Genomic DNA, 27,402 nt, shown 5'->3' on the forward strand with positions numbered 1-27,402 from the left:
TTACATACTATTAAAAATAACCACGGGAGATAAGGCTCTCTATCTCGTCTTTCAACTGACGAAATTCTTCCATTGTGTGCCCTATGTCCTTATGAAATTGGTAGAATTTTGTTGGATCCCTTTTGTTTCTCGCATGTCTCATGGGCCCAGGTTTGCGAAATGCCACCCTGTGCTCATTTGCGAGAAAGATGTTTTCCCGAGTTTCATTAAGCTAAGTATAAATAGTGTAAATCAGCACATACTTATCGTGCTTTTTCTGTTTCTTCTTATCTTTGGCTGATTCTCTAGAGTCATCTTTTCTCTTGGTGTTAAAGCAACCTGGATTGTCAGCCTTTGTCGAGACGGTGCTTGCTGAGACAGTGCTGAGTTTACCTCCCGAGCCAATCTTTAATAATTTCATCACATTCCTCGCTTCCTCTTTTCGTACGAACACTTGAGTTCTTTCATTGAACTCACTGATGTTCCTCACCAGGCGACCTTGTAAATTATCCCAAACCTCCAACTGTTGAGAGGTCAGCCGTAATCTCTGCTTGAAGAGCAGTAAGTTGAATATTGTCGTTCAAGTTTTTAACTTTAGCAGCAGCAATACTAAAACGACTTAGGTAAGCCTTAAGCGACTCGCCTGGTTGCTGCTTTACGTTAGTAAGAGAGGATGCTTCAGGTCGTCTATCTCTTGCTGCCTGAAATCGTTTCTTGAAATCCTTAGACAGTTGTTCTCAAGAAGTGATTGAATGATGCGTAAACTTATTGAACCAGCTACTTGCTACCCCAGTCAGCGAGGTGGGGAATAAAATTTAGCGTAAGTTATTCGAGACATTGCTGGCTCGCATTATGGTATTGAAATTGTTAAGGTGAGCGACTGGGTTCGAAGTCCCATCGTACGGCGAGACATGAGGGTTTATAAATTCCTAGGGAAATTTAGAGTTCATAATGTGTGGATGGAAAGTCTTGGGTCTTCGTCTGAGTCATAACCAGCCAGTTTCCCATATTCCCCATCTTGGTATCTCCTGAATTTATCTTCCAACTCAATGATTCGCAATTGGATTGGATCCTCTTACTTTCAATTCATTGAGTTGTTGGCGTAAATCAGGTGCATTCTAATTTAAGCGCTCGCGTAAATCAAGTTGTCTTTGATTCAGATGTTCACGAAGATCTGGCTGTCTTCGTTCACGGTTGCTCACAGACCTTGTATCCGAGTAACTCTCAGATTGACAGCTCCTCGTATTACTCCTACTTTCTCGATCATTATTACGGTGAGGTTTATCTCCTCCTCACGTATGCCTTTATGATCGACTATGCTATCGGGATCTTAAATGTCCCGAGCTAGAACTTTCCTCGTCCTGCACAAGCCTTCTCCTTCGAGAAGGGTTAGATACACGTCCCCGTCGGGGTATGTGTATGCCTCCTCCCTATCAGCTCGAGAAGGACGTTGGGGGTGTCTCGGCGATAACCCACTTGTCCTAGGTTGAGTCCTAGGATTTCTCTCTTTATTACGATGGATCTCCTGTTCCCTAGTTCTGGGCTACCTAATGTTCTCGTTTCTACGAGAAGATTATGGCACGTCATTGTTTTCATTCCCCTAATTCGTAAATCCCTAGGGTTTTTGAGGTACTTCCCAACGAGGTGCCTAATTATTCTATTGTTCGTCTTTTGGAACATCCCTAGTTTCCCCAGGTTGTTCCTCTTGAGTATTCTAGGGATTTTCTTGATTTGTCTCCTACCTTCTAGTTCTCGAACCTCGAGGTCTACCTCGTGGCCTTCTTACTCCATGATTAGGTTGGTTTTGTACATTGTTTCCTTGAGTCGCCCTGGCTGCGGTTGCCTCTCTCTCCTACTCGGCATTTCGTTGGTTAGACTCAGCCAGACGTTGCCGGAGTTGTCAATTTTTCAATTCTACTAACGGTACATACCTAGTGGGATCATAGGCATCCTCGCTCCTAGGTACATAACCACCAGCATTAGTATTGGTTTCCTCATTCTCAGTTTTTGGGTTTTGTTCATGACCACCTTGGCTTCTTCTTGAATGTGTTGAACGTGTTGTTCCTAAACTAGGTGGCCTTTGTGAACCCATTGGTTCTTTCACAGGACGACGATTAGTCTCTTTGGGACGACTACTATCGTTTTAATTATCATAAGCCATGGACAAATTTCTTGTTGGTTAGGAGGGATTTTTCTGAGTTTTTATCACGTAGGCTCTCAATGAAAGCACCAAACTGTTAATGCAAATTTTTGTTAACTAATTAATAAGCCTTTTCCGTAATAAATTAAGCACAGAAATTATGAGAAATTTGATAAGAATAATAATAGTAATAATGACACCAGGTTTTTTACGTGATTTTACTAAAAACTCTGCATAGTCCACGAGTCTATCTTATTCAAGATATTTTTGGATACAAAATACAGTATTACAATCAGTGATCTTTTTTTCTCAAAGATTTTCCGTCCCTTTTTCTGTATAATCTGTCATTTATAGGATTATAGGTTGGCAGTTATTTACATTTGAATTTGAAATACATAATTGTTTTCACGAAACGTGGGCTTTGACCACGTTCCATTTTAACACGTGTAGAGCTAAAAATCTGCATAACTGTTTGTTATTCTTATATTTAAGGTAGTGGACATTGACGTGGGATAGGAGCATCTCGCTAGAGGCATCTCGCTTTGTACATAGATGAATGACTTGGTTTATTCATATGCTTTCCAGCAATAGCATGAGCACCAGTGTATTGAGCAAACTTAAGAACTGCTCTTTGACCATAAGGCCTTGCAGACTGGACAATCATGTCCTCCATGCTCCCAAGCTATTACACTTAATCATATGATATGGATTTTCCTACATGTTGCGAGGTAGATGTCTCGCTATGCATTGTCCGTAGTTCCCTCGGGATTATGCCTTCTGGGGCAGTATGGTTTCTCGTCAATACACAAATTGATAGTTTGTGTATCCTTGTCTCGCCTAAGATTATACAGTCAGCGAGTTATGAATATACTCTATTAACTCTATATTTAATGAGTTATTCTATTTTGAATTTAATGACATAATCATTTGTTGGGTTTTGTGCCCAAATAAAACCCATTACAATCTTATTAGTTATCAATTTAAAATTTTGAAGTGATTTATGTTTACATGTATTTTACATGTTTATGGTTTAATATACATATTTAATATATGCACAAAATCAGTTAAGTCCAGAACATATATTCATTCACAATTACAGTATTGTCAATACAGTGGAATGTGATTGTGATTATATGATACAAAAGATTAAGTCCCTGTTCATCAGTGTTTTGGATTTACACTGATGTGAAAATAAGCGATGAAGTATACTTACACTTGGAGTAAGTTTTATGTTCTTTCCAGGGCATTGGTAAAGTATACTAGTTTCGAATGTATGGAGTATACATTGGACTCGACCGATATTGAACTTGGTTAAAGATATTATAAACTTACCGTTGTATCTTTCTAAGTCAATATCAGAAGTTGATCTTAGATTAAAAGAATCTAAATCCTGATATGCTTATGCTCAATCTCAGGAGTGTTATTCATGTTCTTTGATTTATTAGTTAAGCCTACTTTTGGGTCAGGGTGATACGTATATTTTGGGAACATGATAGCATAACTGAGTGGGAGTGCTGAACATAAATATGGAATCTATAGCTTCTACTTGTGTATAGAAGTCAAGTGATGATTCCCTTCGAGCTTAGTTAAATAGAAGTAAATGGATGAGCTCTTGTTTCAGTGACTATATATTAGATCACTAAAACATCATTTACAGGTAACTAAGTGTTTTAAGGGGCAAAATACATTAAGGGGTGGAGACGGTAAATTTATCCCATCTCGATGTAAATCATCTATATAGAGGATCTTTAATCACATTAAGATTATAACAATGGTTAAATGAGATAGCATATGTATATTGTGAAACATATAGTATGCTCTATATAAGTCTGAGAGTGCAATTCCAAGTTCTAAGAGTGGATTCAACAAGGAATTAATAAGTTAGGGATTTACTTGGTAAATTCGGTTCAACTTATTGGAAGCTCAGCAATATAGATCCATGGTCCCCATTCTAGTTGAGACCTGCATCGTTTGTAAGACTCTATAATTGATTTATGATTAATCAATTATAATTCTAAAAGTTAGACTATGTCTAATTTGAGAATTCTCACTAAGTAAGGATGAAATTGTAAAGAAAATGGTTTCTAGGTTTATTTATTAATTAAGAGACTTTGTATGTCTAATTAATAATTATATTAAATGACAATATTATTTAATAATCTATTTTAGTTATTAAATAATTAGTTTTGGCATTTAAATGGTTAGAATTGGAAAAATAGCATTTTTGGAGAAATAGAAATAAAATTGAGGAAACTGTAAAATCCAAGTGAGGCCTAAGTCACACCATGGCCGGCCACTTCTTTGTGTGTTTCCCAATTATTATTTTCAATTTTAATTGCCAAGTAATTGCTAACCTAAACCTAGCAATAATAGGAAAGTGGTGGATCACACCAAATAAGGCAGTTAATCAATTACTCAGTAAAAGAGGAAACTGTTTATTTGGAAAGTTGAGCTCTCCCTTTCACTATAGATTGCCGCCCCCTCTCTTCTCTTTGTATGCCTTTGTATCACACGAAATCAAGAGAAAAAAGAGAGAGAAATTTCAAAATTCCTTGTGAGAGAGAAGTGCCCACACACAGCAAACAGTACCTCAATCATAGATTGGAAGACTGTGAAGGATCACATCCATCTGAATGACATTCGAGCTCAGATCTTGATTATACTCTGCGACAGACAGGAATCAAGGGCTAGAGATCTGAGTGGAATGAGACATATAATTCCGCTGCCATCACTGTAAGGTTTCTTAACTTTTATGTGTTTTTATTTATCGTTTTAGAAGTTCATATTTAGGTTGTTAAATCAACATACTTGTGAGTAGATCTAAGATCCTAATAAAATTAATTCCAACATCATTATTATATATGGTGGTTCATATTCCATGTGTTCGACACATGTCACTCTTTGAAGTACAGCCAAATTTCAGGTAGGATTATCCTCATCAACTCAGTTCTCCTCACTATCAATGCTTATTGGTCGCAAATAGTGATTCTTCCTAAAGCAATTATCCACAAAATTAACCAAATTTGTCATGGTTATCTTTGAGGGGGTTGATTTGTCTAATGGTTCGGGCTATGTTTCGTGGAATGAAATATGTAAAGATAAGAATGAATGTGGATTAGACTTCAAGGATATTGCTTTATAGAATCTTTCTGCTATAAGTAAACATGTTTGGACAATATCTAATAAGAAGGATAATCTTTGAGTTAAGTGGATTAACTTTGTCTACTTAAAGCAAGAGGATTGGTGAGACTATCAAGTTACACTAGAAGCGAGCTGGTATTGAAAGAGAATTATGCAAACCAAAGGCAAATTAAAGACTGTATTATCCCAAAGTGAGTTTCAAAACTTTCATTTTTTCATTGTTAGTCTTTAAATTAAAATGCACAATGAAGAGGTTAGTAGATGGAGATACTTTATGATTTGGGAAAGAATAAGTGTTCTTAAGCATAGAATAATCATTTGGTTAGCCTTACGCGAAAGACTCCCAACTCGAGACCATCTTTGCTATTTTGGTAGGATCCAAAACAATGACTGTTTGTTATGTGGAGGTGCGATTGAAGACCATAAGCACCTTTTGTTTACTTGCTACTATAGCAAGAAGTTGGACCAAATTACCAACTAGTGTAGGCTGATTTAAGGAGTAAATGAGTTAAAAAAAATGATACACAAGTTGCAAAAAAGGAGGCTCTCGAAAGGCAGGAACAAGGTGTTGATTTCTATAACCTCAGCAGTGGTTTATTTTGTGTGGAGTAGTAGGAACATAGGTGGCGTTTGGTTGGAGGTAATGAAATGGAATAGAATGAAAAGAAAATAATTTTCATTCCATTTCTTTATTTGGTTGCATTTTAAAGTATTGGAATGTCATTCCAATGGAATGCTCTTTCCACCATTTTGATGGAATGAATATTTCATTTTAAAAATGAAGAAAAAACCATTCCAATGTAACCAAGACAAAAAAAATTAATGCCTTTTTATAAATTTTTTTTATGCATTTTAAATTTTATTCTATTATATTCATATTCATATTCATATTACTATTCTCATTCTCATTCCTATTCTTATGTTTTCATTCATTTCAACCAAACGCCACCATAATTCTTTGGGAGCAAAAGCTTCCATCAGTACATGTCTCTATAAAAAATTATGCATGTTATTTGTACTAGATTGCAATATATGAATATTCAAAACTTTAATAGAATAGATCAAGATTGGGTGGGGATACTCATAAGAGCTTGTAATTAATTGTTTTCTTTATGGCTTAGCAACTTTGTTTATAATTGAGTTTTGTTGTGAATACAAAAATTACTAATTTACCAAAAAAAATTATCATATAAGATAAACTATTATTTAACAGAGTTAAAAAAAAATAAATTACTCTTTACATTTAAATTATCGTATGTATATAAAATGTTCAATCAATAATAAAAATTTACAATTGAACTTGAAGCTTGGCCTTTTTTTTTCTTGCACTATTATGGCTTAAGCTATGGCTATACTTGATAGTTTGAGGTTTTGTATCCATTTTGGCTACTTATATGTGGTTGTAGAGTCTGATTACTTAAATGTTGTTAATGTTCTGATTAGACAGACTTTGGATAATTCTTATTTAGGTTGCATTGTTAGAGATGTTTTATCTCTTTGCATCAATTTTAGCGAGTTGTCTTTCTTTTATTGTCTTACAATCTCTAATAGTGTGGCTCATCATTAGCAAAACTTACTCTTTCTTTGGATGATCACTATGTGTGGTGGCTTGGCTATTCTGATTGTATTAGTATCTCTTTGCATACGATCTTTATTGATTAATGATATTTCTTGGCATTCTTTTCCCAATTGAGGTTTCTTCCTTTGGGTTTACTAAAGAGGTTCTAATCATGAGGCCTTTTCTTCAAAAAATAAAAAATAAAAAAATTAAATTCAATCAAACCTATTTATCGATTCAATAGAAGCTCCAAAAGGTGAATAGAGTCCTAAGGCCCCTCTAAGATCATTTTTCAAGCCTGCTCCCATTTCAAGTCAATAGATAGATAAATAAACACATCCTATTGCATTGACAAGGACGCCCGTAGTGATTGATGAATTTCTCATCCTATTTCTATGATGTGTTAAATTCTAATTATTTATATGATTTTTATATTATTTACAATTGGCGTTAATTTTTATGACACTTTTTCTATGATAAGTTATTATTATTATTATTTAAAGAAAAATAGAAATTTCTATTAATAGGTAAATTATAAAAAATCTATTAAGGAGAATCAACGAAAATAGGTAAATCAAATCGTTTACAATAAAATAAAATAAAACTCTAATAACGCATTCAACTAAAAGACTAATAAGTCGCTTGCGGTGAAGCATTCAAAAAGTGTGAAAAATACTAGGTCTCCAATACGATTAAACATGTGACAAATCACACTCATTTATGACTATTAACAAAAAATCTTCCAATAAAAATTAAGCAATAACAACCTTATTATTTAAATTCAAATAAAATGAAATAATAATACAACCAATCTTATTTATAACAATCCAAAAGAATGACTGATCTATAAAATAAGAGGTCAATAAAAAGTAAGAATATCTCAAATTTGAATACGAACAAAGATAGTCATACCCCTACCCAAAAACGCTTTGAGACATTTAAGAATACATGAACAACCCAGAAAAGGGCAAGACTATAACCCCTCGCCATAACAAAATCTTGATACAACACCGTTATTAAAAATAAAAATAAGCATATTAAAGAAAAATAAGACACTAATAACAACAACACAATTATGATCTAATTTAAAGCCAATGAGCAACTCTCAATCATTGAGAGACACCTTTGAACCCATGGAACCAAAGCTAGACACCACCACGCCAACTCGCCAATCACCCACTAGCCTATCCTCTCTACCTCCTCGATAATTGGACTACGATCTCCAATTTCAGCCCCCAAATCACGACCATTTTAATAGGTCCAACATAACCTTGACACTCCCCAACAACCCCAACGACAAAAGGATGAACACCAGTGAAATTGATAATAGTGTGAGAATCAACAAAGCCCTACCAAATCCACGTTGTAAGGTCGAGAATAAGCGACGAGCCCTTTTCAAGAAAAAAATTTCAACAACTAGGATGAAGAAAAAGTAAACCTAAAAAGTGAGCCTCTTCGCATGCTTCATTTGGTCTTTTGTGTTTTTCTGATGATAAATTGGTGACTTTAAAAACTAATATACTACTTTAATAGTCACGGAGTAATAAAAAAAATCTCCTTACAAATTTTTTTTTGTTCATTTATGTATTATAAATAATATAATTATTTTAATAAATAACATACATATTTTTTAGATGATATAATTATTTTAGAAATTTTTATAGTGCACTCCCTAAATATTTTAGATAACATAATATATTTTTTTTAGATAATATAATTTAGGAGATTTTTTTAACATTTTCTTATAGTCGTGTACATTGTAATTATTTAAAATATTTTGTAAAATTTTAAAAAATTTGAAAAAAAAAATTAATATGCCGAAAATATAGTTCAAATAGTCTATTACAAAAAATATTAAAATATATAAAGGTAAAAAAACAATATTAGTTCATTTCCAATCAATTTTCATGAAACAATGTACACATGATTTTATTTCTTTTTTTTTTTTACCAAGAAAGAAAATGCTTTTCTTTTCTTTCACTGTTTCTCTCCTTCATATTTTCTTCCACCCATACCAAACAAAGATTAAAGAAAGTTTCTTTTCTCATTGTCTCATCCCGTGAAGCTGCCGACTCCTGCCATAGCAAAAGAACGAAACCTCTTCAGTCAAATTGAAAGTGAAATCGTGGCTTATGTACTTGTAGACTTCTCTTTTGTCAAGCTATGTTGGGATTAGTTCAATGGCTCTATTAAAAGTATTGATGGGGATTCTTTTGCTGATTGGTTCTCTATTCTTTCAGCAACAATGTCTTACTCTTCTTAGTCATCACTACAACAAAAAAGACTTTTTATCCTACTTTTTACACTTGAAAAAACTAAAAAGTGGGATAAAACTTTTGGTCCCACTTTTACATTCGGAACCTTAAAAACAAAGGCCTTGTTTGGCAAACAAACAAAAAATAGTGTTGAAAAGGCTATTTTTATGCATTTGCCAAACACAACCTTAACATTTTAAGTGAGACTTTTTATCTCAGCTTTTATCTAAGAACTGGGATAAAAGGTCCTCATATATCTGGGCCTCTTAATTGTTGGCCTTTACACACATATACAAGGAACATTTAGCTTTTATGGTTTCATTTTTTTAGGCTTACCCATTCCTTCCCACCCGATCTCTCTCTCTCTCTCTCTCTCTCTCTCTCTCTCTCTCTCTCTCTCTCTCTCTCTCTCTCTCTCTCTCTCTCTCTCTATGCAAAAACCATGACCTAGAAAACCCAAGCAACGCCCCAACCTTCGACGATAGACGACATAGTGACAGACTCCCCAGTCAAAAAAACCCCAACGATAAATGACCTAGAAGGCTGCGCGACCTCTCTGTTGGGTTTTGTGCCCTAAACAAAACCCATTTTGATATAATCAGATTTATTAATCAATATAAGATCAGAAATCGCTTTTCTATTGCATGGTTCACATGATTTATTTCATGATTATATTTAATGTATAAATTCTATTAAATCAAAAACATATATAAATATGTATATATTTGTTCATAATTATAGTGTCATCAACATAGTGGAATATAATCATGATTATATGTTCAAAAGTTTAATTCCCATGATTTGTCAGTTTACTGGATTTAGACTGACGTGATAATCAGCGATAAGGTATACTTACACCTTGGATAAATGTTATGTCCTTTCCAGGGTATTAGCAAAGTTTACCAGTATTGGATGTATGGAATATACATTGGAAGGGACCGATATTGATCTTAGTTAAGATATCATAAACTTACTGTTATATCTTTTTAAGTCAATATCAATGGTTGATCTTAGGTCTATGGATCTTAATCCTGATATGGTTAGGTTCAACTTAGTTGTATTATTTATGTTCTTTAAGTTATTCATTAAAGTCGACCAATTAGATCTTCTCGTGACATACAGATTAAGGACATGGTAGTTTAATTGAGTGGGAGTGCTGATCATAGATATAGAATTTATAGCTTCTATAGGTATTTAGAAGTGAAACGATGATCTCCTTCAAGCTTGGCTGAATAGAGATAAATGATTGAGGGCTCATTTCAGTAATTATATTAGTTTACTGAAGTATCATTTATAGGTAGCTAAGTGTTTTAAGGATAAAATACATTGAAGGGTAGAACGATAATTTTGTCCCTATTCAGTGTAGATCATCTATAGAGGATCTTTGACTATTATGATTGTAACAATGGATAATCATAACGTATCTATATCGTGGTACATATAGAGCGTTTTATATAATTGAGAGTGTTATTTAATTCCAAATCTATAGTGGCGCAAGGAGGAATGAATAAGTTAGAGAATTTACTTGGTGAATTCTAGATCTACTTATTGAAAGCTCGGTTATATAGACCCATGATCCTCTCACTAGTTGAGATAATACTGCTTGCAGACTCAGTTAATTGATTTTAATTAATCAATTATAATTCTAAAATCAGACTATGTCTTATTTATGAATTTTCACTAAGCAAGGGCTTAATTGTGAAGAAAATAAGTTTTGGGGTCAATTTGTTAATTAAGGGACTTTGTATGGTCTAATTAATAAATTACATAAATGACAATTTTATTTAGTAATTAATTATAATTATTAAATAAATAGTTTTGACATTTATAGGATTGAATTGGAAAATATGGTATTATTGAAAAGAAGAATAAGTGGTTGAAATAAAGTGGCAAAAATCTAACTAGAAATCGGTCTTATTAAGTGTACGGCCAAGAAGTGAATTTTGCCCAATATTTTATTCTTTTTTAATCCATATAATTTAGCCCTAAGCCCTAGTTGAAACACTATAAAAGGAACATGATACTCTCACTTGTCCACTTGATGCCTTCAACCAAATCAAACCTAGTTTTCTATGTCAGACAACTAGTAGATGAGAAAGTTCCTTCCTTAGCGATTTCAACCTCCTTCATTGTTCTTCCATATAAGAAACCCATAGTGAATGAGTGCCATGCCCACACATAGCAAGTCAAGTACTCAATCATAGTGAATAAGACGGGTAGTAACCAAACCCGAAGGAGAGAAAGAGATTCAGGTTCAGATCTTGATAATGCTCTGCTACAGAAAGGAATCAAGGGCTAGAGATCTTGAACGAAAGGAGTCATTATATTCCGCTGCAATCAACGTAAGGTTTTCTTAAATTCTTATGTGTTTATTTTCATTATTTTAGAGATATTCATATTTAGGATGTTAATCAACATACTTGTTAGTAAATCTAGATCTTGATAAAATATTCCCAACACTCTTTTCCCTTTGTCTTCTCTCTGCCCACGACTGATGGACGATTCCAAGGCCACACCGACTATAGATTTGAGATTCCAACCTCGAAAACCCAAGGTTGACGTCTCTTGAGCTCTTTTTTTTTCTCCATTTCTCCCTGTCTCACATGTTTTCTTTTTTGTGCAATCAGATGACATTGAGCTCATCATGGATCGTCGACGTTGAGGCTTCAACATGGTGTTGATAATTTTTAGGTTTATTTTGTTATATTGATTCATATTATGGCTATGTATTGAACCTATTGGTGTTATATATTGATTCATATTCTGTATTTTTTTTCCAGTTGTAAATCAATTTTTGGCTACGTATGTATTCTTAAATATGTTGATTCTTTCCTTCTTCTTTTTTTTTTCTTTTTTTTGTTCTAATTTTGTTTCTTTATCTGCATCCCTTATTTTCTTTTGTTGTGTGTTGTCTCCAGTTGCTTTTTTTTTTCTTTTTTGTAAAACTCAACCTTTATTTGTGTTTTTTTTTTTTTTATTTTTATTTCAGTGCCTCCTATAGGAGCCAATTCCATAAATTTTTTTTGATATATATATTTAAAAATTTTATCTTTTGACATTTAATCCAGATTTTTATAAGAAAACCGAGATAAAAAATCTCCTTTAATCCTGATTTTTATATGAGTTTTTATTAGGGGTGGCAAAACGTGTCATCGTGTCGTGTTCGTGTCATATTTTATGTGACCCGCTTTATATTTCGTGTCAATCGTGTCGACCTGTTTTTTGACTCGTGTCTAATTATCTCAACCCTAACCTGACCCGTAAAAAATCGTGTCGTGTTCGTGTCGACCCACTGTGACCCATTTTACTATTATTAAAGCTAAAATTGTAGAGAAAATTAATAAATTTAAGCTCCATTAAAAAACTTATATACATTTATGTATATATAGTTTGTTATATATAATAATTTTTTTTTTTTTAATTTCATGTTAAGGAAAAATAAATTTAAATTTTTTTAACTTAACATTGAATCACTAAATATATATTTTTATATAATTATATTATTATTATTATTATTATTATTATTATTAATTTTATTATATTTAAAAAAATCATGTCAAACGTGTCACATTCGTATTAAGCGAGTCGTGTCGTGATTGACCCGTTTTTATTTCGTGTCAAGTCGTGTCGACCCGTTTTCGACCCGCATATAATTTTCCCGATCCTAACCCGTAAAATTCGTGTCGTGTTCGTGTGCCGTGTCGAAACCCGTTTTGCCACCCCTAGTTTTTATCCCACTGACATATATCTCAATTTTTATTTTAGCAAGAATTGCGATAAAATACTCTTAAAAATCGGGATAAAATGCTTATTTTTGTAGTAGTACATGTTGATATGATATGTTGGGCTTTATAGAGAGTTAAGATTGGAAGGATGTGGGTTGGAATGGTAAAAACCCGATTGCTAAATTTGTTGTGTCGTCTGCTTCAGCTTATTTTAACTAATAGAAAAGTGTGAATTCTTATTCACTTGAAGATTCCTCATTTGCTGATGTGGTGATCAAAGTGCACTGGTTGCCACCTTATGATAATATGATTAAAAACAATGTAGACACGCCTCAATTTTCAATGAGAATAGAGCATTTGGGGTTGGTTGGCTCGCATAGGATCACCATGAAACCTTATTTTCTGCTGCTGCAATGGCTAAGCAAGGGATTGTAGATCCATAGTAGAGGCGACAAGTTTAAAAGATGTTTCCTTGTTTATTTGTAATAAGGCACAAATGTATTCTCCATTTGATTTTACTTGTTTCTAATTGTAACATGCTTCTCAATAGTTTGAGCAATGCGTCTCTTGTCTTTGTTAAACGATCTGCAAGTAATACTATGAGTTATTTGGTTAGAGATATTTATTTACATTGAGATTGTCGTAGTGGGATGTTTGTCTCTACTAATTCGCAAGCTATTCTTTTAGTTGATTTGCATTATTAAAAGAACATTTTTATTTAAAAAAAGTAAAAACATCAAAATTAATTTCTTTGCAATCAATTTTCGAGAAATACCAAACAAAGTACAAAATGATTTTGATTCTCTTTTCTTTACCGAGAAAGAAGATGCTTTTCTTTTCTATCTTTCACTGTTTCTCTCCTTCCTATTTTCTTTCACCCCTACCAAACACGGAATAAAGAAAGTTTCTTTTCTCATTCTCTCATCCCGTGAAGCTGCCCTAAGCAAACGGACGAAACCTCTTCAGTCTACCTCCCCACTTTCTCCGTCAACAGTCGCCGTCCTGTTCAGTCTTCGGTGAACGGCCGGCGTGAACAGCCGCTGCAAGTAGATAGGTAGATTCTTTTTTATTTTAAAATCTGCCTAAAAGCCTATTCTTCCCCGATCTTCTCCATAATTCTCTCTCCTGTGATACATTCACTTGATTAGAACCCGACTTAATCAGTTAATCCCCATACCACCTATTGCCAAATCATGTTAAGCTTTCACTTTCTCTAAAACAGGTTTGTCAAACCAACGATCGCGTAAAATCGATGATTCCCAATTCTTATGAACTCGTTCAGAATTGAGATTGCACCAGAACCAGTCCCCCCTTTCTTCCGCATTAGGATACGATTTCACGTAACTAGCAACATAATTCCCAATTCTTAAGAACTCGTTCAGACATAAAACAACGCTGTATTTCATGAACCTGAACCCCTCAAACGAGACCATGTCCAAAGACTAGACAAGACTTGCATTCTTCTGTTAACATTTTGTGCTAAAAGAAAAACCAAATAGGCAAGCATTTTTTTTGTTCCTTTTCATTCATTGCTAATGCTGATTGGTTTTTTGTTTTGTGTGGATAGTCTGTTCGGTCTCCCTTAGGTTGTACCATGGATCCTCAAAGTTTGCCTGCCATGCCTTTTCAAGTAATGCATATTTTCTCTTTCACAAATATTTTATATAAAGTTTCCAGTTGTTTCAATATAAATCTTATAAATCTTTTCCCTTTTTTCCTTTATAAGGGGAAAGAAACAACAGCAACAAATAATCAATGTTTAATTTCTTTTGATGCAGTTCCGGCCTCCTGTTCCCGCACAGCAGTCACAACAATTCATTCCTGTGACTTCTCAGCATTTTCAGCCTGTTGGGCGAGGTGTTCCACCCATGAACGTTGCAATGCCTCCTGGTCCTCCTCAAGCTCCTCAGCCCTTTTATTCCCAACAAGTGCAGCAGTTTCCACCACAACCAATGCCATTGCCAATTGCTCATCCGAACAGCCACCCCTTGCCAGTTGCTCATCCAAACAATCATCTCTTCCCAGTTGGTCATCCTCAGCATAGTGCTCAAACTCCAAACAATTTCACTCCTAATATAGTTGGCCCAGGGACACCTCTCTCTTCATCATATACTGTAAGTTTCACTAGTTACTCTCTCCTGGTTGATGATTTAGTTGTTGGGTTGATTATCATTTTTTTTTTTTTTTTCTTGAGGTAACTTGCTTGAATTGCAGTTCGCCGCTTCCTATGGTCAAATGCAAAGAGGTTTCAGTGATTCCACCCAGTATCAATCAATACAAATGCATGTGGTAAATGTTTCTTCAGAAGGGCAGCCTATGTTATCAGCTCAAAGCCAAAGCAGTGTTCCTGTTACATCCCAGCATCAGACTATTGAAAAGCCTTCAATGACAAACATCAGTGCTCCAGTAAGAGTTTTATATTTTTCTCCTCCTATGTGCTTGCCAAATTTAATTCCTTTGCTATCTTAACGGTCTTTTTTCATTGATGTTATTAAAATTTATGTAAAAATATCAGGTATCCAATGTTCAGCTCAACCTCATCCAATCAGAGTGGTTAGAACACACGTCTCCTGATGGAAGAAAGTAATAATTTTGATTGCTGTTCCCTGTCCTTGTCATGATTTTTAATAATTAGTGTTAATCATCAACGTAGCATTTCATCCAGTAAAAATAAATGGAATAGTAGTTATTCCAATTTGTTTTCAATGATTTTTTTTTTCTTAGTGATTGTGTACTTGTCTCGTTTACTGAAGTAGATAACTTTTTAATGAATGGTTCAGATACTACTACAATAGGAGGACAAAACTTTCCAGTTGGGAGAAGCCGGTGGATTTAATGACCCCCATTGAGGTGAGTCATACAAGTGAATTCATTTTCTTGATATAAATCTGAAGTACTATTTTAATTTGTTAAATCAAGCTTCAAAGCTCACATTGCCATGTTTGCTCCCAATCTTTATTGTAGAGTTGTGTGTAGTTTTCTTTTTTGTTGCTATTTTCACTGGTTTCCGTAAATGACTTTGTTAGTCCAGCGATGTCAAACACTGCATTTGGCAATATACATAAGTTTTTACGTTTCTCCTTTAGTCTGTATTTTTGTGAAACTTTTGCTTTCCCCCATTTTTATCGCAATAATCTAGTTTATTGTGGATGGTTTGTTGTATTATCTAACATTTTTAAGCAATTTCATTGCTGACATATCACTTTTGGTTGAATCAAAATCCATCCTTTTTGTATTTAATAGCTTTTACCAGTTCATTACCTTACTTGGTCATCATTTTGTGGTACTTGAGTTGGTACTGATGAATTTTTTACTCGTCACATCTGGTTGTTTCATTCTTATTTGTTTATTGATGTACTCGAAGGTATTCTCTTTACGTAAGGACCTCCGAGGTATTATGACCTTGTGTGACTTCCATAGCCATAAAGATGCTTACAGGTACATGCTGTGCCACTTTGTTGAGAGGTAGGATGTGCCGTGGGTCTTTGCTGCTTGGTCTACCCACTGTGTAGCCTTAATGTTGGTAACTCTGTCATTTGTATCATTTGATATTAACACTGACTTGTGTGTTAACTTCAGTCTTTTTTCATGGTTTACCACATTAATACTGTTGCTTGGTGAAGTATATTACTATTTGTTATATTTTACTTAATTTAATTATTTTTTTTGTTTTTGTTTTTTGGTCTATATTAAAATAATATTTCTGGTTGAGGGTATGAATGTTTTTTGTTAGAGAATTTTCTACACTATTTATTACTCTTTGATCAGCCTAAATATATATCTGACCAGTATCCTTTCTGACCTATAATGATTTCTCCTCCCTCTAGTATTTTTGTCTGCAAATTCCTTAACTAATGGAATTTTGATACCAAATTTGTGGCTTTGACAGAGGGCAGATGCATCAACTAACTGGAAGGAATTTACTAGCCCTGATGGAAAAAAGTTGGTCCACTCTTGGTCTCTTATAAGCCAATCTCTTATATGGTTTGCAATTTTTGTGGCCAATGGTGACATTTGAACATTTATTTTATCTGTGTTTCAGGTATTACTACAACAAAGTCACCAAAGAGTCAAAATGGGTGATGCCTGAGGAGCTGAAGGTAGGGGATTTTTTTTTTTTTGGTGTGTGCGTGAATGTTTAAACCCTGTGATGTTCAATTACAAAATCCTTTTTGCTCCTATTTCTTTTTTTCTTATATTTTCTTTACTACCCTTCTCTGCAAATCAAGTTGGCGCGTGAGCAACTAGCGAATGTATCTCTCAAGGAATCACAAGATAAAGCAAATGTATCACTCAAGGATCCACGAGAGAAAGAAAGTTGGCCTGCCTCTGATACTGTTTCTTCTCCAAAGGTTGAATCTGCACCCTATGTCGATACATCCTCCAAAGCCCAAGGAATAGCATCAAGTCCTGTTTCAGTGGAACCTATTTCATCTGCTGGTGAACAGCAAGCTGTGGTGGTTTCAAGATCATCTTCCTCCCCTGTTGCAGCTCCCACTACAAAAGCAAGTGTTGATGGATATCATAGCTCTATTAGTGTTCCTTCTACATCTAACACTTCGACTGAAGGCATTGGTGCTGTCACCACTGCAGTCACAGAACCAATGTATTGTTCTATGTTTTTTTTTTATTATTTTTTTTTATAAATAGCTGTGTTGCTACAATTGGCTTCTATAAGTTAAAAAATTTATGAATGCATATTTTGTAGGAATAATAGTGATAATTCAGCTCAGGATTTTACTGCTTCAGCTGGAGTATCTGCACATAAAGAGGTATTCCTTAGTTTATTTTGTATGGTAACAAATGCTTGATATAAATTCTTAGCAACTTGACACATTTAAGCATTGCAGGAAGCATTAAAAGATGTAACAGTAGAGATGAGTAAAGAAATTGCCGCAGAAGATAAAACAGTTGAACCAGAACCATTGGTTTACGCAACTAAGCTGGTACAAATTAGAATTTCGAGTCTTGTAGTCTGTTTTTACTTTCTTGGTGTTGTGCAATATTTTTACTATTTTCTTCTTCCTAGGAGGCAAAAAATGTATTTATGTCGCTGTTGGAATCTTTTAATGTTGGATCTGACTGGACATGGGATCGGGTAAGCGCCATAGTTCTAACTTTTTTTTTTCTTTTTCCTTTTAATAAGTCTGTATGTAGTTAAGTTCCTGACAAAACACTTATTGTATTAGGCCATGAGAGTAATAATTAATGACAAAAGGTATGGTGCTCTGAAATCACTTGGAGAGCGAAAACAAGCTTTTAATGAGGTAATATCTCTTCCCTTGTCTATGCCATGTAATATATTACGTATTTCTATCAATATCTTTATCCTTAACTATAATAATTGGCTAATGATTCAACACCACTTTATATCAAAATTAACAGAAAGTATACTTTGCATAGATGATTTTTTTTGTATCATTTATTTTGATTTGCATTTTTATGCCTCTGCTTATTATATATATATAATATAGTAATATTGAAAATGGTCTCTATATTTTCTTGAAAGTGTTCCATTACTATTTATAATGAAGGATATAACTATATAATGATATAATTGATAGAAATTTCTTCAATCAAAAATCATGAATTAAATCTGAAATTACTTCTCTTATTGGAAAATCTGAAATTACGAATAAAGTTCTCTCAACTAGAGCTACTGCTCTCCCATAATCTACACAAAATTCTGACTTCCCCTTTCCTTAGAGAGGCTCATCTAATATATATACTAAGCCCATACCCTCTATGACTAACAAAATATAACCATTAACCTAAAAGAACAATATTATCAGAACTCCTCACTACTAATTTTCTGAGAACCAATGCTATGTATCCCGAGAAAGCACCTTCTATAGGACCTTCCCGAGCCACTTGCAGTATTTGTCACGAGGGTGCTTCCATTGGGATACCCGACTTTTTTTACCCAACATAGACCAATATGCCCCAACACTACATCTTTGTAACAATTTTCTATTTTACTCTATTGTGGATGTCTACCTTAATAAGTCTTTTTCTTTGAAGGAAACTCTTATCTTTTGAACCTACACACAAATGGCTTAAATCCCTCTAAGATATCTCTATTCATATTGAAATAGAATATTACGGTCACAAGCTTTCAGAGGCTTGTTCTCTCTTGTACCCATTATTCGAGAAGATTGCAGTTGTCCACAAAAATGAATCTAATTGCTATTTTTCTTTCCCTCTCAAAAATACCTAATCCTTGCATATCCTAATGTACAAATTAGTGTATGCCACTTTAGCTTAAATGACAATTGTACAGTTAATTAAATGACTAGTAATAAGTCTATATTCTCCTCCTCCTATGACACGTGAATCTGACATGGGGCTTATCATTATCATTATTGCCCGTTCGAAGTTTCACCTTATCCTCAACAATGTGAAATTGCGTTTGTGAGGCGCACCTCACACCGAGGTAGAAAAAATTTGCACTAAGGCGTGTGCCTCTTAACAAGGATGACTGAGGCGTATGCTTCACATTGGTGAGGCACTTCTAATGGCACTGAGGGCTTGAGGCGTTGAAAAAGGTGAGGCGCACGCCTGAGGAAAAAAACAATGTGTGCTTTTTAAGCCCAAAACGATGTGATTTTAGCTTGCTAACTTAAAAATGCCTAACAAAACTCAAACTCATCAAAAAAATGCCCAATAAAAACACTCATAATATATCATGTAGGGTTAGCCACAGTGCCAGCCGTTCCCCTCTCCTTCCTTCTCCCTCAATCAGTACTTCACTTTCTGGGAGAAAGAAACGAAATTAAAAAAAAATCATAGCTGAACTGAAGCTGCTTCTTCTTTAGGTGCTCTATAAATATTTTTTCAGTTATAAAAGTTGAGTTTTACACCTCAAGGCTAAAAGAATGGCCTTCAAGGTGAAGACGTAATCAATTTGGTTAGAGTCTCAAACCTATAGGACTTTTCAAAGAGCATAGTGTTTTCTTGCTATGTTTTGAATGCCACCACCTAATCACATCAAACTCTTTTGAAAAACCATTCCTTCAATGTTGTTCTCCTAGCTTTTATTAGACAGAACAAGAAGATGTCTATGTGGATAGCTGAGCTCTTGAACATGCTGATTGTTAGTCCGATTTCCTCTCTTTAAAGTAATGTGGGTTCCAGCTCTGTCATAGAAGAGAATCTGTTTGGGAGTAGTTGCACACCAAGGTACGGAACGGATTTCAGAAGCACTCCCTTCAGTACTCCACCTATTCGCACTGTCATTTTGAGTATCCTTCTCATGGTCGTACGACCAAAAGTTACTGTGGAATTCTCCTCGCAACCAAATTTAGTTTGAAAAAATGCAAACCCAAATTTGATATCTCCGGTCTTCTTGGGGAGTATTTGGTTGTGTCTTCCAACTCCATTTTTTCTCCCTCTGTCGAAGACCCATCATTGTAAACAAGCCATCTCCTTTAGAAAAATGCCCATGTGGAGTAACCAAACCCAATCTGTCCAACATGTCATCCTCATCTGGATCATGAATCCCTAACTTATCAAGAGAAAATGCTACTCTTTGGAATATAGGGCTTGCTCTTACCGATGTTAAAATAGGTGATGATTGGGTTTGAAAGTCTGGTCCCAAACATTAGGTTGGGTCTGCTGTTTTCTTGGGCCCATTAGGTTGCCTTTTGAGCCATGAAATTTATGATGGTCGCTTAGGCTAATTTGTTAGTGAAGCACAATAATTTTTCATCACATGGGTTTTATGTAGTTGGCTTCTTCTCTCTTCAGGTGGTTGTTCTCTGTCGAGCAGCGACACCTTTGGAAAAAGACTTGATGTTGCTGTGGTCATAATTTTGGAGTTTCTTGTAACGAACAGTTGCTTATTTTTGAAGACGAGGACTTTCTTTGTTGATTTTCCTTCCCCATCAGAATTTGACAAATCCGATTTCTTTACTCGAAAATCAGTTCTGTTTTGAGAAAAAATATTGATAGTTACTGGGCATTGAAGATGATTGCTGGTTCTTGATTGACTTTTCAGCATCCTTCGATGATTTTGGAAAATTGTTGGTCGACTTGACTTGCGATTTAAAGAATTTTTGCAACTGGTTTTGGAATAGTAGATGGAATTGCCAAACTGCTGTAAGTCTCCTTGAAGGATTCCTCTAGATTCTTGCTGGTCTTCTCTTGAGTCTTAGAAAGCTGCTGTAATTGCGTATTGTTGCTGAAAGATGATGCTAATTTGGCCATTGCTAGACCTGTCTCTGGTACCAAATTTGATACGATATTTTCTCTATCAATTGCAAATCTTAAATTAATTCTGAAATTACTTCGAGAGGTTTGGATCTCTCCCAAAATCTACACAAAATTCTGACTTCCCTTTCCTAGAGGCCTATAAGGCCACTATAACCTACACTATGAACTAATATAATTAAAAAATTTGAGACAACTAATAATTAAAAAATTTGATAGAATGAAAAAAATCTAATTCAACCTCTCAAACAATTTGAATTTATTTAGATATTAGTAAATATATAAACTTAAAAAAAAATAGTGAGACATTAGTCATTGCTTTGTTTTTTATTAAGCTTTTTTGTAATTATAGAGTGATTAATTTTTATTATGTATTCTTATTCTATATAAAACCTGATTCTTAAAAATGTAATTTAATTAAAATATTCATATTGTTTTATCATAAATAGAAATAACAAGAAAAAATAGAAACCATTTCTTATGTTTACATTTATATTTTTAATTGAGAATTTTTTTTTTGAAAATTTTGGTATTTTTTACCAAGGGAAACCTTATTCGTTTTGCATTCCCTGTTCTCAGCTTATGTAGAAGCTATTTTTCTTCATTTTAAAATTTATCAGAGATAAAATTCCACATTATTGTTACTTAAATTTACAAAATATTAAAATCATGAATAAAATATTTTTTCAGTTTAGTAATTTTTCATTCTATACTCTACAGTTAATCATAAAACAGTGTTCTATATAATTATGATTTAAATATTTATTGATAGTCTTATGTCCAAGTTATTGGTAAAGCTAAGAGTTATTGGGTTGGTTTGAAGAGCAACATTTTATTTTATTCATTGTCAAAATTTGTCATTTTTTTACACAATCACACACACACACACACATATATATGCTAGAAAAAAAAAATATTTGGTCTTATTTCATTGCTTTGTGCTGCAGTTCTTGAATCAAAGGAAAAAGCTGGATGCAGAAGAAAGACGGATGAAGCACAAAAAGGCACGAGAAGAATTTAAAAAAATGTTGGAGGTATGTTTTCTACTGAGTTGGAAGCTTCTTGTAATCTATGGTCAGATGTACATACATGTATTTTACTTTGTTTATTTTTTATTGATTCAATTGCAGGAATCAACAGATATTACACCATCTACACGATGGAGGTTTGTCTTTCCTGGCATATGGCCTTCTTTAAAAATTTGTCCGGTTAGTTTTTCAGTCTTGTCGTGGTCATTACTCTTTTGCTAATCGGGATATATGGACTACGCAGTAAATTGGAGAGCTTATTTGAAAATGATGTGCGGTTTAAAGCAGTTGAACGAGATAGAGACCGGAGGGAGCTGCTTGAGAGCCATATTGAGGAACTCCTAAAGAAGGTATTTTTTGTATTATCAAATGTTTGTGGTGGATTACTTTTGAAATTCATCAGTAGTTATATCTGAACTTTATGGATCTTATGTGAAGTTTAAAAATAATACTGTAATGTTGGTTAGGAACGAGAAAAGGCTATGGAGCAACGTAAGCGCCATATAATGGAATACAGGCAGTTTTTGGAGTCTTGTGACTTTATCAAGGTACTTGTTTACTGTTTAGCATAATTGTCATATACTTGGTTTTACTCACCAGTCTCATTATTGCGTTCACGTTTTGACATTACTTTCCTGTTTAGGTAAACAGCCAGTGGCGAAAACTTCAAGATCGCTTAGAAGCTGATGAGAGGTGTTCATGTCTTGAAAAAATTGATCGACTGGATGTCTTTCAGGTAATTTATATTCTCCTCATTAGCTGTAGATTGAACCAGAGCCAGTTCTTATTTTATTTTGTTGTTCAGGAATATATACGTGATTTAGAGAAGGAAGAGGAAGAGCAGAGGAAGATACAGAAGGTTAATTGTTTATTTGCGTTGCCTTTTTTTTTTTTACTTTCTGCTCTCTTGGTTGATGTCTGATCTCAATTTTATGTCATTCAGGAGGAATTAAGAAAGGCAGAGCGCAAAAATCGTGATGAGTTTCGTAAAATGATGGAAGATCATGTTGTTGATGGCACTCTTACAATAAAAACTCACTGGCGTGATTATTTCATGAAGGTTAATATATGTGCCTTGGATTTTTCTTAGTAGAACTTGTATGAACTATGAAGTCTGGGTTTTTATATTCAAATACTAGTTGTCATGTGTTTTGTCTTGACCCTTAATTTAGTATTTTTCTTTGTGAGGTCTGAGGATTGTTATATATTTTTAGGTTAAGGACTTGCCTGCATATGTGGCAGTTTCATCAAACACCTCTGGCTCAACTGCAAAAGATTTATTTGAAGATGCTTTGGAGGAGCTTCAGAAACAAGTATGTTAACTATACCATTTTGCTTTCCTTTTTACAGTCTTCTGGTTGAGCATAACCGATTGTCCTGTTGCCAACATAATCTGTTTCATATCTATTTTGCCTTTTTCGGTCTCTTCAGTTGATTTTTGTATGACATCTCCTTGTTTATACCCTTTCTTTTTTACTTCTTATTCTTAATGCAAATATGTGGAAGTAGAGTCTGACAAACTAAAAGTTTGAAAGACATTTATTTAGCTGATACGATACTTAACCTTAATTGGTAATGTGCAAGGGAAACATAATAACAATAATGTTAAGGGAATTAGAAATTTTGGGACTGTTATGTGATTGATACCCAAATTGTTATGAAATGCTAGTGACTAGTCTTGGGCAGTAAGAAAAACTCTCAAATTCTCAATTCTTATACTTATAAGACGATCTAATGGTGATTGGAAATCAAATAATTAATCCATATTTCCATGCTTCTGGTTGTTTTATATAGTTACTTGAATGGAATTGAGCAGTTGATGTTATTTCTTGCATAGCAATAATTGGGTTTCAGTAAGTTTTCAAAAAAAAAAAAAAAAATGGGTTCAGTACGCTCTTGTGATCAATAATGTGAATGCTTTTAAATTATATATTTTAGACTTAGATCTAATGGTTTTTGTTATATAAAGAGCCTTATCATTGTACTTGTTTTTGAGTTTTTACTTTTCTAAAATGTGCTTCCAAAAAGAAAGTAAAAATTGTCCACTATTACTTTTTGTGCAGTATCATGATGATAGAACTCGAATAAAGGATGCAGTCAAGTCAGGAAAGGTATCATTTATTAACATTTTCTATTTGACAGACCTTAAAATATGTTTAAGGACCTAATAGCTGTCATTTTTCAGATTATGCTTTCATCAACCTCAACATTTGACGACTTCAAACACATGATTACAGGAGAGATTAGCTCGCCGCCAGTATCTGATTTCAATTTGAGGGTATATGATTTACTGTTTACCGCTCTGATGCTATTGAATTATATGATGCAACAGTGAAGATTCCATGGCTTATTTATTATGATCATCTTTGGATTGGATTGCTGTTTTCTCCCGCCGAGTCCCTTATGGGCTTGGCATCTACTTGGATAACTGTAGCTGTTATTTCAGGCTTTGCAAATATTATAGGATTAAGTAGGGTAGGGAGCATCAATTTTGAATTTGCCATGCTTTGCAAATAACAGTAGCTGTTATTTCATGCTGAGCTAGGTTTTCTTTTTTCATCATTTTTCGGTTGAGATTTCTGGGTGCAAAAATTGATTATTAAAATAATAAGATGTTTACTAAAATTCTTCATGGATAATTTTTTAAGTGTTTTTAGTAGGTTTAGTCAATTAACAGGCATTTTTCCTAGGAAGAGTACTTGGTGGTTATGTGTTTAAAAATGACTTCTTTGGAGACGATTGTTTCAGTGATCTGATGTGATTTGCGATTTCCATGCAGTTTGTTTTTGATGAGTTACTTGAAAGGGTCAGAGAAAAGGAGGATAAAGAGGCTAAAAAGCGTAAACGCTGTATGGAAGATTTTTCTGATCTGCTGTCTTCTACTAAGGTTGAGCTTACTGCAAGTTATAGCTCTCACTTTCTTATGTGAGTGAATGGGATAAAGTTCCCCTTCTGAGAAATTTACTGTCTAGTTGGTTTGATCTCTTACAGGATATAACAGCATTGTCTGGATGGGAGGACTGCAAACAGCTTTTTGAAAATAGTCAAGAGTACAGGTATTGCTTGTTAAAAGTTGGAACCATAATCAATTGGTTCTGATTCAGCTACTCATTTAAATTGATTCTCACAATAGAATTGGTTGTCTGATGGATGGTTTTGTGTCTAGAACATTGTTTTTTTTTGCTAAATGCGTCTAGAACATTCTTGGGTTTATGCTACCCGTAGGGTTTCTGACAATAGTTGCTCTGTTGGATTGAGTGTTATTAATGTTTGTCTGGTTGCTGAATTACCAAGTCACCCTTCTGGTAATAAATGCTTGATTTTATTGAACATTCTTGTGTAGTTCCATTGGTGATGAGAATCTCTGCCAGCAGATATTTGAGAAGCATGTAACACAACTTAAAGAGCGGGCAAAAGAGAGAGAGCAGGCGAAAGTGAAGGAGCAGAAAAGAAAGGAAGAAAAGGTATTTTAATTAGTTACAACAAATAGTTATATATATGTCAGTTTCCACTTGGTTCAGTTGGTGTACTTTTCTCATTCTTACACTCTGCAGACAAGGAAGGAAAAGGAGAGAAATGAAGGAGAACGAAGCAAGTTCAAGCACAGAAGGGAAAAAGAGGAGCACTTGGAGAAAGATGTATCTGACAATGAAAATTTTGATGCTGAAGGTCATTTGAACAAAGATAACAAAAGGTCAGGGAAAGACAGTAGTAGGAAGCATAGGAAGCGACATCACAATTATGACGACGGTGCAGATGAAAACGAGAACGATCAGTTAAAGAAATCACATGGTTCTAGTAGCAGCCACAAGAAATCAAGACGGGTATGTTGACGATGTGTAGAATTAATCCTTGTTATTCCTTTGTCTCATGTGTGATCCATACAAACTTGGAATGCTTATAAGCTCTGTCTTGTCCTCTTGTAGCATACATCTGCTTCTGAATCCGATCAAGAAAGCAGGAGTAGAAGACATAGGAGAGATCATCGGCATAGTTCTCGTAGAAGTGGTGATCTTGAAGATGGAGAATTTGGTGATGGCCGGGAGGATTCATAATTGTTTTCATTCTGGTAATTGCGCTTCTTTTGACCTTTTTTTTTTTTTTTTTTTCATAATGCTGGTAAGATATTTGTTGTTTATTTTTACAAGGATACTAGCCAACTAGTGTGCCTTTTAACAAATGTCTTACCATAATCCTTTGAATGAATATATTTGCTAGACATTATTTAGTTGGAAAGATAATTTTCATGAAATGCGTTATGGGTTCAAGATGGGAGTTTTATTAGTTATTTTTGGAAGGTTTTAATCTCATGTATACAAGCACATAAATTTAGTATCTGATCATTCAATTCGTTAGTGAACTCTTTTTCCTTGCTATGTGGGTTTGAGTTGTGGATAGGGTATGCTAGTAGCTATTGCCTAAAATCTCAAAGTATAAATATAGTTTCTTCATTTAGTTAGAAAATGATAAGCAAAAATTGAACTTAGTGCAATGTTTTCACCGTACTCAATTTATGTAATTCTATTATAAATTTTCTCTTGTATCTATGTTATGCTCTCTTTCTAAGGTTTGATATTTGTAATGCACTTGATATTTGTATACATGATTAGTGGACTTAGTTGGAAAGATAAGTGTGTGTGTGCCTTTTTAATTTTTACTTCTAAATAAGTAATGATCCGCAGATAACAATATTTACAATAAGTAACATGATGTCTTTTTAATGAAAAAGTATACCATTAGATTGTGTGGAAGTTTGGTGTGCTTTATTATTTTTTTTTTTTTGGATGATCTAGTTGAAAAAGAGAGTAATGGAGAATTGCTATGGAACACTTAGGTGACGTTTGGTTGGAAGGAATGAAAACATAGGAATAAGAATAAGAAAGAAAATAAGAAATAGGAATCAAATTTAAAATACAGAAAATTGATGAAAAAATTATTAATTTTTATTCTCATCTTGCGCATTGGAATGCACAATGATTTATCCAAAGGTGCATAATGGCTTTAACTTCTGACCATTCACTTTGAAAACCTTTCCCGTAGTTGGACTCACAACCTCCACCGCACCATGACGAAAAACTTTGGTGACTACAAAGGGTCCTATCCACTGAGACTTCAACTTTCCTGGAAAGAGTTTGAGTCGAGAGTGATACATCAAAACTTTTTGACCTTCTACAAATTTTTTTCGATAAATGTTCTTGTCATGAAAGGCCTTTGTCTTGTCTTTGTAGATTCTCGAGCTTTCATAGGCTTCAGTTCTACTAAAATGATGGAAAAATTATTCCATTAGAATGACATTCAAATACTTTAAAATGCAACTAAACAAATAAATGGAATAAAAACTATTTTTTTTTTTCATTCTATTTCATTA

The 27,402-nt window shown here is 34.1% G+C and overlaps 1 protein-coding gene across 5 annotated transcripts; it reads left to right on the forward strand.

Moving 5' to 3' along the window:
• Nucleotides 1-13,620: 13,620 nt before the first annotated feature.
• On the forward strand, nucleotides 13,621-27,402 carry LOC115705432 (pre-mRNA-processing protein 40A). Of its 5 annotated transcripts, XM_061102288.1 has the most exons (29): nucleotides 13,657-13,852; nucleotides 14,366-14,428; nucleotides 14,577-14,912; nucleotides 15,013-15,204; nucleotides 15,314-15,381; nucleotides 15,579-15,648; nucleotides 16,688-16,755; nucleotides 16,841-16,898; nucleotides 17,028-17,404; nucleotides 17,507-17,570; nucleotides 17,649-17,744; nucleotides 17,828-17,896; nucleotides 17,988-18,065; nucleotides 21,954-22,040; nucleotides 22,137-22,171; nucleotides 22,279-22,384; nucleotides 22,502-22,582; nucleotides 22,678-22,770; nucleotides 22,840-22,893; nucleotides 22,978-23,094; nucleotides 23,249-23,347; nucleotides 24,098-24,145; nucleotides 24,220-24,312; nucleotides 24,814-24,921; nucleotides 25,026-25,090; nucleotides 25,378-25,498; nucleotides 25,589-25,858; nucleotides 25,961-26,103; nucleotides 27,075-27,402. In XM_061102288.1, exons 2-28 carry the CDS (start codon nucleotides 14,393-14,395, stop codon nucleotides 26,087-26,089), a joined length of 3,018 nt encoding a protein of 1,005 aa, XP_060958271.1. In that variant the 5' UTR covers nucleotides 13,657-13,852; nucleotides 14,366-14,392; the 3' UTR covers nucleotides 26,090-26,103; nucleotides 27,075-27,402. The 5 variants fall into 5 exon arrangements, with proteins under 5 accessions (XP_030488627.2, XP_060958271.1, XP_060958277.1 ...); XM_030632767.2 differs by lacking the exon at nucleotides 27,075-27,402 and having other exon boundaries at nucleotides 13,621-13,852; nucleotides 16,688-16,740; nucleotides 25,961-26,410; XM_061102294.1 differs by lacking the exon at nucleotides 27,075-27,402 and having other exon boundaries at nucleotides 13,658-13,852; nucleotides 14,021-14,428; nucleotides 16,688-16,740; nucleotides 25,961-26,410.

This window comes from Cannabis sativa, chromosome 1 (genome assembly GCF_029168945.1).
Source record: "Cannabis sativa cultivar Pink pepper isolate KNU-18-1 chromosome 1, ASM2916894v1, whole genome shotgun sequence".
Lineage (NCBI taxonomy): Eukaryota > Viridiplantae > Streptophyta > Magnoliopsida > Rosales > Cannabaceae > Cannabis > Cannabis sativa.